The sequence below is a fragment of the Corythoichthys intestinalis genome, chromosome 1 (genome assembly GCF_030265065.1).
Source record: "Corythoichthys intestinalis isolate RoL2023-P3 chromosome 1, ASM3026506v1, whole genome shotgun sequence".
Taxonomy (NCBI): Eukaryota; Metazoa; Chordata; class Actinopteri; order Syngnathiformes; family Syngnathidae; genus Corythoichthys; species Corythoichthys intestinalis.
Window position 1 is genome coordinate 42,166,692 of NC_080395.1, and position 12,179 is coordinate 42,178,870.

Genomic DNA, 12,179 nt, shown 5'->3' on the forward strand with positions numbered 1-12,179 from the left:
ATTTCTTCAGCACGTGATTACATAATGTACAAAATTATTCACTCATTTTCAGGTCCTATATAGAATGCCCACAAAATGATAGAAATGTTCCCATTAACTGACAACATTCTGACAGATGGAATTAGTTGTGGTGAGGCCGAAGTTGAATGTTACAAGCGAAACCATAACGATCCCAAAGACTACCAGTCCATACCAGCTGGGGAGGAAAATTCATGTTTAGGTAAACAGTTTGATGTGTTTTGAGTTTCAAGTGTTGTCACAGCATAAATCTATATCACATCTCAAGTCATTTTTTTCTTTGTTCTTAAAAAAAAAAAAAAAAAAAAAAAGGATGTCATATTTAGCCCTTTCAGAGACAGTGGTCACAACAGCGGACCTTTTTTTTCCCAAGTTATCATAGCTTAACTCATTCAGTGTCAGCCCAGGTCGTAGAGTCAGAGGCGTCGCGTCCCATTAGGCAAAGCAGGCAATTGCCTAGGGCCCCCAGCCAGCAGGGGGTCTTCACTCGCTCTACACTCCCACCCCACGTGAGTCTAAGTGAAAGTGAGCGGCGATTTGGCTTTTTTTAAATTGGCGTATATCTAAAATGAAGAGAAGTTATCCTTCTGGAAGCGACAAAAGAAAAAAAAGCAGAAGAGGAGAATAGGAAGCAAGACAGTGGTCAGTGTACTATGTTACTGTAGTTTTAAGTCCTAATGTAGTAGAAGCCGGGCACTGTGAGTCCTAAAAAGCGCTCTATGAGACCAAGGCGTTATTATACTTTTATGAAATATGCTATTGCTCCAAGTCCAACTGTCCCACTTACTTGCACACGTTCGAAGGGCCCCATGTTGCTTGTTGCCTGGGGCCCCCGGGGACCCTTGCTACGCCTTTGCGTAGCGTGTGTTGTTGTAGTTATTAAAAGAGTAAAATCGATATTGAAAACACTCACAGCAATAGAAGTCCAATCCATTTTAACTTCAGGGCCCCTTACAGTAAATCTAAGTGCCATTTATGTTATTGCCTGACTGCAATATAAATTGTCTTTTTTTAACCTTTTCAATGCCTCAAAAATACTTTTGGCGTGTTAAAGCATTGTTTTCATGTGGTACCTTTAAAGCAGAGTGTTTATCTGCTGACCACATTAGTCACGTAGTGTATTTAAATCACCCTTGTTTGATATTATTTCGTGTAAGTATTTTCTTCGCGCATTTTTTAGTACGTTCTTCCTGTACGCATTCAAACTGAAAGCACACGGTAGTACTTAGGGTGTCAAATGTGCGATTGGTAGACGTTTTGCAGGAGTAGGATATTTTGGCAGAACAACGGTATAAACGTGTTATGTACTCATATTTATATGTTCATTTATAAGTTGTATTATGTACCCTTTTATTCTCAGTCAAAGCAGTCATGCATTCACATTCTGGTTAGTTTTAAAGTGTATATGACATGACAAATGACATCTTAAATAGCATTATTATTTGAATTAAAGTCATATATTGAGACAATTCAACTATATGAAATAATTTGCCAAAGTTCGGAAACCTCTACAACTACCTCATAAAGTCACCCAGTAAGTTGACCTTTATCAATTACGTGGAATATGTACTGCGTGGAACTGAGAAAATTGGTAGTATATACGAAGTGATTATTTCTGCCGTAGCCGGTAATTCGCCTCCAAGCGTTATTTAGCCGTGAACACGTCACGGCAAAATAACCAATTCCTACCAAGCTAATAATATACCGATTGACTAATCAGAGCAGTTCACGGCAAAAAAAAAAAAATCACGCTTTGCGAGTTGCCGGTTACGGTAATAATAACCACTGCCTAGTCTATTGAATCCTAGCAGCTAATTGGGGCAAAAATTAAAGTTTACTCACCTGTAATAAAATTTCTGCTGCAAACGTAAATGTGCTTGGATTTAGGTTCCCACAGGCGAGAATAGTCCACGGAACAGTCTTCTTTTACTGTTCCTCGATTAATTGCTTTCAGCCATTTGCTTGTCCTTTTCTTTCTTCTCACGAGGAAGAATAAAGAACTTCAAATGCGGCTCCGAACTCTTCCTTGTGTGACAACCCGCAACACAGCAACTTTTAGTCATTCCGACGGAAAAAAGACCGCAAATAGGACGAAAGTTCAACGCGTTTGTATTATAATGCACGACAGAGCAACTGCTTGTGACTCGTCTTTTGCCCCCTTTCCAATTTGGCGACGCTTTGTTGTGGCTGGTGACGTCATTAATGCCCGGATGTCCAACTTGCTCTATCCCTGATCTCCCATCACCTTCTCTCTCCTCGGCTCAACGAGAGCAGCATGTCTCGTCATACCGCAGCTCAATAGGTTACTACCTACGCAGTGTAGCCTTGAGTTCGCTGGGGCGGGGTCAAACCATTCTCTGTTAAACAGAGGGGGGGCGTTGTACAATAAAAGGAAAAAATATATTTGAAATTTTTAATATGGTAAAAGGTAACGTTTTTACGTATATATCGAGAAGAACATATTTAATCAGACGATACAATAATTTAAATAAAAAAGAAATTTGTGAATGTAAAGTAAAATAAATTAAGTCATTCAGGGGACCCTATGGTCCTGAGGCCCGGGACAACATACCCGGTTGCCCCCCCCTGTCGACGTGCCTGACTATTTACATGCATCTAGCATGAGGGACAAACGCAAGTTTGACCCCCCCTAGCAACAGTTGCTAACGTCATGAATATTAATGAACAAATGTGCATGTTACGTGCAGTACACTATTAGTAGTTGTGTCATGTTTATTGTAAATTCTGTCTATTGAAAATTCTGTCTTTACTGTTAGGTAAAGCGCGTCATCTAGTGGATATTTTATTTATGGTTTAAAAAAAGAGTAGAAGAATGCAAACGGGAGGTTATTCATTGGGCTACATGGCAGCTCCACTCTCACAACTTCTGTGGCGTTTGTTTAAGCAACGTCTGTAAGTATTTTGTCGTCAAAGTAAGAAATACACATTATATATTGTCTTTAGGTTGCATGTTTGAGACGTAATGTGTTTAATACTTTTAATTAAGCACTGTTTCATACAAGTGTTTACATATACTAGGGTGACCAAACGTCCTCTTTTGCCCGGACAAGTCCTACTTTCACGTAGTATCCTCGTCGTCAGGGCGGGTTTTATAAATTCATAAAAATGTCCGGTTTTTATGATTTTTCACGGGACCAATTTGAAGAGAATTTCTCCGGCCGCTGGGTGGCAGCAGTTGACATGGCTCCTACTAGATGGGAGGGAAGGAGTAGTTCTTGTTTTTGTTGGCAGTTTGCCCCTATCATGAGGCATTACCGCAATCTACTGGGTGGACGATTTGATGTTTTTAATGATAAATACGTATATAATGGCAGCTGTTGACTTCTGTCGGAGCTTTGACTGTAAAATCCTGTTTGGTGTTGACATCGGTTTTGGCATCGTTGCGCTCCCGATGATTGTAAACTTTTATAGCAAAGTTTGATTTTTGCCTCAGCTAGCTATGAGCAAGCTAATCCACGCTAGGCATTATGGGAAACGTAGTTTTGTACTGCTACGTTTGGAAACATGCTGGTTGAATAGTTTGTCAGTTTACTTCGGTTATTGTTTGTGTGCAATCTAGAACATTGAATGAGAATATCAATTGAATGAGAATAACAATTTGTCAAGGACAATTGTCGTGATAGTAATTCATACAAATGTTTAGTTGGCACATAGCCTACTGTGTGTATGTGTGTTGACTGGACTACATTTCCATGGGTCTGCATTATTATATATTTTTTATTTAATTTAATTTTTTTTTTTTTTTTACGGCACTGTGGCTGAGTGGTTAGCACATCCACCTCACAGTTCTGAGATCAAGGGTTGAATCCCGGGCTTCGCCCTTCCTGTGTGGAGTTTGCATGTTCTCCCCGTGCCTGCGCGTTTCCTCCGGGAACTCCGGTTTCCTCCCACATCCCAAAAACATACATGGTAGACTGATTGAATACTCTAAATTGTCCGTAGGTATGAGTGTGTGCGTGAATGGTTGTATGTCTCCTTGTGCCCTGAGATTGGCTGGCAACCAGTTCAGGGTGTCTCCTGCATACTGCCCGAAGTTAGCTGGGATAGGCTCCAGCACCTCCGCGACCCTCGTGAGGAAAAAGCGGCATGGAAAATGAATGATATATATTTTAGTCTTTTTTTTTTTTTTTTTCAAACTGCATTTTTCCATCCAGAGTGCGGGGGCACACTTTAAATATTTTGAAGTGATATAGACATCTTTAAGTGAACTTCGAGTAAAAGTCAAGTATCTTGAGGCCGGGCTGAGTGTCCTCTTTTTTGGAAATCAAAATATGGTCACCCTAACATATACTGTAGCTATAGGCTTCTTTTGTTGTTTGCAGCATTGTTGCCGATTGAACATCTTTTTTTATTGTTGTAGTTTCACACAAAAACAGGGAGACACTAGAAAAGCATCCGTGTGAGTGTGAATCGGTTTAGCAGCTGTTTGGAAAGTGGAAGAAAGGCCATTTACAAGTTGTATAAGACAATTATGCTGTTGCATTGCATTCATTGTGCTCCACAAATATTTCTGTAAGCTTTTAGTGTCAACTACGTGTCTCATGTATTCTGTGTTATAGTCTTGTAATTACATGTTCTGCTTTCTTGTATATACCAGTAGTTAAATGTTAGTATGCTGTGGCTAAGTAGCTGTGCTTCTGGGTTCCCTCATCTTTGTCAATAAAAGAAAATTCTAAATTGACATTGATGTGTATTCAAGAAAAATCTACTAACTTCAGATTTACGTACACAAGTGTTAACAAGCATATTAAAGTTCTTGTGTTGCATCATCCAGTTCTACCGATAATTTAGTAAATTTATTTATTCCACAGACAGCACAGAGCTCTCCTTTGCTGCAGCATTATAAAGTACGAGGAGTCGGGTCAATGTGCGCATGGACTCATTTTTCCGTTCAATTGGCTGACCTACTGACATGTGATCAGCATAGTTAGCTCTGCTTGGTCAAATGCACATGCCTTCTGGAACAGCAAAAAAAAAATTACCAAGCTTGAAGGAATGCGATAAAAAAAAAGGGCATTTCAACAGAAAATTGCTCAGCTCTTTTAGAGAAAGTAAAGAATTGAAGAGGCCTATTTATTTAAATTTTGTTAAATTTGTTTGATGGGGAGGTTCAGAACATCTTCCGTGTCAATGTGCACTTTGGACTTATTTTTGTTTATGTTAGGCTATGTATTTATTGCCTTATAATTTAAAACAGTCAATGTTTTTGTTATCTTCAAAATACATTCCATTTAACTGTCCATAATGTAAGTCATTTGTATTTTTGTGAACCTATGTTACTTATATCATAATGATTAAAAAAAAAAAAAAATTCACATTTTCTTCAATTGCAATGTACATTCTATGTTCTTTGAGAGTTCAGATTGAGGTTTTGCATTTAGACGTGAGGAAAAGGGGGGAAATAAAGATTAGGAGATAGAGGTTGGGGTTACTGCTATTTTATTAACTGTTACATTAAAAAATACAATTTTGAATGAAAATCAACTTCTCATGTTTACCTTGTGATAGTATGTGTAATGCAGTAGCCAAAAGCATGTGTAATACCATTTTATTTTTATGTGTGTAAAAATAAAAATAAAAAGTTCTGGCTCTGTGGTGACCTTCATGTCAGGGAGTTCCAGCAATACATTTTTGCCATTTTCACCTCCGGTGGTCACCCTAGTTAAGAGCCGTCATGGCGTCAACATCCGGAGAAGAAGCAGCACCTCCCATTTTACTGCGCTGGCAGCCTCAAATCAGCCTGACGGCAATGACTGTCACATCGTCCTCCACCAACAGCCTGTGGATATCTTGCAGATCATAACCATCATTCTCGTATTCCACCTCGAAGTCGTTGCCGACAGCCAAGCGGAAAACGTCGTGGCCGCACTCGATGGTCATCTGAAAAAGAATGCATGATTAGTCCAGCTGATGTGACAAGAAGCTCCCACCACCTAAATTTTTCAAAATTTGATGATGTGCCTAAAATGACATAATGACCTCAAAGTCGCTTTCGGCTGCGAAGGGGAAGGAGTCCTTCTTGACGACCTTGTTGACATACTTTCCATCAATATGACTACCGATACGGGTCAATAGCTCAAGGTCCCCATCTTTGAAATCAACTTCGATGCGCAACGGGGTGTCTTTACCGTGGCCCAAAGATAGGTGGACGATAAACCTGCAATACAGACAGGTAGTTCTTTTAACAACGAACCTTAACACAACGTGGGGGAATGGTAACAATTACTTGGTTGGGTTCGGCTTCACTTTTCCTCTGATGACGATGATGCAGCCCGCGTATAGGCGCTCTTTGAACAGCACTTCGGAAACTTCCTGCATGCACACATAAAGGTAGCGTGAAATTGATAGATCAGTCAAGCGCGAATCGCTATGGGCAACCTCCAGAACATGCCAACTACAACTCATACAATCGTCAACTCACCTGGTACACATCCACTTGGAGGTTGCAAGTGCCTTTAATGCCGTTGTACATCATCTCATCGCTATCTGGTATTGAAACAAACATCAGCCAAGGTAGGACACATGAGATTTGACATTGAGATTTTAAGTGTATAGAGCACATTGCATATTAGGAAGCTATGAATCTTCCCGGCTAAATAATCAGCACACTATGTGATCATGTGCTCCATCGGTAGACCACATTCAAGCTGCATCCGCATCACGGTCACATTTCACGGATGTATATGAGAGCAGGGCGCTTGCAACCTCAGAGTCAGAAGTATGATAGTGCACAATTTGCCAACTATGCAAATGTAATTGATAGGCAGCTAATAATGATGCATAAATCTCAGGAAATTTAAGCTAACTGAATGGAAAAAGTATTAGTGGTACAAGTAGGCCTCTTTTATCAATCGTATGCAAGCTCATTCTTAAAGTATACGAAATACTAACTGAACTATACACAGTATTTTTTTTTCAAAGTGCATGTCTGTACACAATATTGCCAAAATTATTTGCGTTCATTTTTTCCCACAAATTGCACTGAAATTAGCAAGAATCTCTTCAATAAAAGCAATTAAAATGAGTGAAAGTTATCAAAATGTTACATTAACTTTTGTCGATGATAGTCGTCCTATCGTAGCTTTTTTTTTAATTGTTCTTCATTGTTCACACTATTAACTATATTCAACCCTCTAATCCAGGGGTCCCCAAACTACGGCCCGCCTCCACATTTGGTCCGGCCCCCTGAACATTTTTTTTTTCCCCCAATAGTGTTATTTCCTGGCTTTTTTCTGTGAAGAACCCAGAGAGGGTTATTTGGTTATTATCTATTTAATTTATAATTGTTATATATTATATTATATTATATTATATTATATTATATTATATTATATTATATTATATTATATTATATTATATTATATTATAGTTTTTATTTTATTTACTTTTGTTCTGTGAAGAATCCAGAAAGGGTTATTTGATTGTGGCTTTCTGAAAAACAATACATTTTTGCATTTAGGCACTCCTGCAATTGTCACTTTTTCTGTTACAAACTGACCGGCCCCTCATCAGAGAATGGAGAAGTTATGTGGCTCTCACAGGAAAAAGTTTGGGGACCTCTGCTCTACTCGAAAGCACAGTGTAGTATAGTTGGTGCACACCAACAGAAGGCGCCAACTCACCTTGGCATCGCTTGCAGATGTATCGTCGAAGGGAGGTGCAGTAGAGGTCGTTCAAGTGACCTCGACGTCCCCCACCATATATCTCAACACAGTGTTCATTTTGGAGGGCGTTGTTAGGCTCACCTGCAGCCCAGAGGCTGCAGAGAAGCACCTTTCATACAGAGATCCTGCTATAAAACAATCTTTCGGCAGCCGCTCTGATGCTCATCCCTAGTTGAGCATCAGTCGTATTTACAAATCAAGTGCAAAAAACCCCCAAAATGAATACATGAAATTACCCTTATAAATATATATTTAAAAAAATAATAAATATATATGATGAAAGAAAAATTATGATTTTGCTCAGTAACAATGTGTATTTCTTACATTTTTACATTTTCAAATTTGTCTTATGAATATACTGGGTTTTTTGCGTAGAGGGTGATTCAACAAGAATGACCCTATGTCATGATCACAAATTTCATAAGTAAAAGTATGAATCATAATGTAGATCATTCATTCATTTTCCATGCCGCTTTTATTTCAGTTTTCTATAACTGTCCTATAACGCTGCTATACGCAAGATGCAGCAACAGTAAAAAAAAAAATCAATCATATAATAGGGTAACTTTTGGAATCGCCCTGTATTTTGAATGAATACATTTAATAAATTTAAAAATTATACACTGCATTCAAACACAATTAGTAACATGTGACCGAAATAAATAAATATACAGTATATATAAACACTCAGGTGACTTGAAGTTCTGCTCTGAGAACCCTCATTTGGTCAAATTTCAAAATTATACGATATCCATGTGTGATACATTATTGGAAAGCTTAAAATCTCAATGTTCTTGGGGAAGAAAATTTTTGAACAAGAGTGCATTTAAAAAAAACAAAATTAAACAATGAAACCTTAACTGGAGGTGAGAGCACGCGAGAGCATAATTAAAGACGCCACGATTTTAACGAGATATCACGTAGTTGCCTCTTTTCGTTCCAAAAACTCTATGTAGCATGTATCAACGAGTGTCAAGACACAGCTGCGAATGGCCACAGCCGGATTTTGGGGGGATTTTATTGGTGAAACATGGTAATATAACAAGGGTCGCGATGCAGAAATCGCAGACATCAAAGAGTGGTCGAGATGTTCTTTTTCATATATTTTCCCGTTTAAACTTCAATATAATCAGGATCATTATCAGGTTTCTGGGGAGGTTGCCGATGACATAATCATTTGATTCAGGTGTGTTAGGGGAGAGAGACGTGGAAAACACGACAGGAAAAGTGGCACCGAGGTCCGGATTTAGTGAACCCTGGCGTAGGGCCTACGGCGTCGCTCTGCTGTCACCGGAACGCAGAAGCATAAATCAGCCTTGACTAGAACCATTCTTCTTAACAAAACGGCCTGTCAAAAAACATTTCAGAAATTCTTTTTAACTAAACGGCCTATTAAAAAGCAGATACGCTGATCGATGTTATTTTGATCGATTCTGATTCGGTGGTGCTTTACCAATCATCTTATTGATGATAGTAGTCTCCACATAAGGCAGTTTAGTTCCCTATAAACCAAAGAAGAAGCACTTTTCCTTCGGTGGAGCTGTAATTTTGGGTGTTATAGTGATGAGTGAGTAGGAAGTACCCAAATTTTACGTGTCTACATTAAGCTTTCCTTATACTGCTTACACTAGTTCTGATTTCAAAGGAGTTCCGTCAATCCACTTCCACGCGCTTTTGACGTTTAGGTTCGTCAGGCCGATCCAGTGGGGAAAGCCAACGAGTTGTGGTTTCAACCAGTCCTGAAACAAATTGCATCAGTACTAAAGGGCACAAGAGGCACTAAGTGAAAGGCCGCTCACCCTCTCTGCGCTGCTCCGGATTATCAACAGGTGCCCCCCATTGGATGAACAGTAGTGTTTGGCATCGTCCCAAGATTTGGAGTCCTTGGCAAAGTAGTAACAATGTTGGTTGTTGAGCCGCCAGTGTGCCTGACAGCCCTCGGACAGCAATTCTGATGCAACAAAGATGCAGAAAGAAAAACCAATACGAGTCAACTGAAAAAGACTAACTTAAAACTAGTGATGTCACCGATCTGATCACGTGATCGGAAATAAGGCCCGATTACATCATTTTCATCGGAACGGAATCAGGTAGCTGCTCACTCTGAACAGATATGTTGGGATAGCTTTGTTCAAATTCAGAACACAATAATTTGGATGTGGTTTTTAGTATATTTCTGAGGAATCGGGTTGGGACTATTGGCAGATACTCAAAAACAGGTCACTAAGTAATCGGGCTGCAAAAAAAAAATGTGATCAGATATTTAAGTTGAAAACATGAAACAAAACGCCTGCATCTTTTTTGGCTGTTGTTTGAGGTTCTGGGGGGAGAAGAGGACAATAGAAGGCCAACAGCTTGTTATTGCCACTCCTTTTTAATGGATTACAACCCATTTTGACTGCATGGGACGATAGTGTTTCTGTGCCATTGAAGGCGATAAGATGATCATATGGAACTCCATAAGGGTCAAATTTAAATAAATAAAGACAACATTTTGAAAGAAATACACTTTATAAATAATAAATGGTGTAATGTGGCCCTTAAATTGTAAAATAGGGTAATATTATGAAAAAGACTTTACTACATTAAAAAAGAGGTTAAAAGCGATTAAAAATATTTTTTAAAATCTTGTAAAACCTCGTTGTGCTGAAAAATGACAGAAATAAAAAGGCTATCGTGGGAAAATGTATTATGAAATATATGCTTTCTGAAAAACGCTATTATCTTATAAAATCTTTTTCATAATAATATGACCTTCTTTTACAATTTAAGGGCCATATTACACAATTTGTTATTATCAAATGTTATTTATTTCATTCGTTTATTTTATTCCATTTTGACTGGGAGGAAATGATTGCAAAGAGTCCTCCTAGTCAAAATGGATTTGACTTCTAATGCCGTCAATGGCAGCCAATTACTCATCCTTTCTGCAAGGAGTCTCCAGCATATAGTTATAGGTTGAGTGAATAATTTTGGTAGCTCAAAAAACAGCCCTATAAATACCTAGTGCCCACATATGTGGACATCACATTTTGGGTCATTAAGGCCTCAATGTTAATACTAATTATAATATTAATACTAATATTTGATTTCCAAGTGTGGTTAACATGAACCAAAATGTCTTTATATTTTTTTTAAATGTTAATTTTATTTACATATGAAAAAATACAATTATACATTAATACAAATTTATTGGGTTTATTGATTATTTATTTATTGATAAAAAAAAACATTAAAATTATAATGACTTGAAAAATAACAAAGTAGATATTTATTTATATCATAGGTAAATACTATGACCCTTTAGTATAAAACTATAACCAAAACTAAACTACTCGAGTATTTAACTGCTATTAATCAATATCTACTTTAGTGTTATTCTTTAATTCATAATAATTTTAATAGATAGATAGATAGATAGATATTTGTATTAATGTATAATTTTGGTACATTTTGCTTGCTATTGACAACAACACAAGGGCGCTTATTCTGAACTGGGAGGACTGGCAATGGATTCTCACGTTTCAGTGCCATTGACGGTGCAAGACGTCCAATCCATCTGCTGCCTTCCAAGGCAAACCAGAGTGAATGTTTCAGGTTTTCCGTCAGTGGCGGTCAGTGAGTTAAATGAGTGGCATATCAATGGTTAAAGTCAGTCGTTAGTTTTAAATAGGCTTTACTACACCCTTTTTTCAAAAGTTCACAGTCGGATCAGAAAGTGTCTCAACACTGCGGATGTATAATGTATTGTTTCCATTGTTTCAAATGAGACAGACAGTTTGCTTCTAAATTACTGTATATGTCTAGTTACTGACAAGTATACATTTCCCCGTGGTGGGGCCAATAAAATGCCCTTTTATATTGATCCCCTAATGATTGGAAGAAACAAATCCAGTTCCGATAACGTTTGCAATGAGGCACCTTGAAGTCAAGTTCTTGTAACAAATACAAATGTGAACTCACCAAGAGAAGCCCAAATGCCATGCGCGATCAACGCTTGGAAAAGGAGCGATTGTGCCTTCTTCATCTCTAAAGTCCAGATAGAAGATCAGCCGGACAAACTTCAGATGAGAATTTCATTCGACGCAAGATGAGCGCGAGTATCGCTCTTTCGCTCTGTGACAGACGCACAAGCTTGACCAGGTCACGCACGCACGTACGTCCAACGACACAAAGGCTGGAGGATGACGCTCTAAAGAACTCGTGCATCAAAAGAAAACAAACAAAAAAGAATTCGTGCATCAAACATGTCTCAACGTCACGGGGAACATTTGGAAATTAGGGTAACCATAAGCGGATTTTAAGGGGCAGGCCCCCCTTGGTGGCCGAAAAGTGTCATTGCATGTAATTGACTTTCCAGTATATATAAAAGTTGTAAAGCAATAAAACTGCAACAAAAATGAATGAAATGAACAAAAAATATATTTTTATAATGGGTCAAAATTATTTTAGACAAAAATGTCCTAGCCAAAATGT

The 12,179-nt window shown here is 38.3% G+C and overlaps 1 protein-coding gene across 1 annotated transcript; it reads right to left on the reverse strand.

Annotated features, from left to right (window-relative positions):
* Window positions 1-5,443: 5,443 nt before the first annotated feature.
* On the reverse strand, window positions 5,444-11,866 carry LOC130922027 (CD209 antigen-like). The gene is made up of 8 exons (XM_057846508.1): window positions 11,667-11,866; window positions 9,503-9,654; window positions 9,330-9,442; window positions 7,662-7,798; window positions 6,461-6,525; window positions 6,266-6,351; window positions 6,019-6,196; window positions 5,444-5,919 (listed from the first exon to the last, which is right to left on the reverse strand). The coding sequence occupies exons 1-8, from the start codon at window positions 11,728-11,730 to the stop codon at window positions 5,770-5,772; spliced, it is 945 nt and encodes a 314-aa protein (XP_057702491.1). The 5' UTR covers window positions 11,731-11,866; the 3' UTR covers window positions 5,444-5,769.
* Window positions 11,867-12,179: the final 313 nt, after the last annotated feature.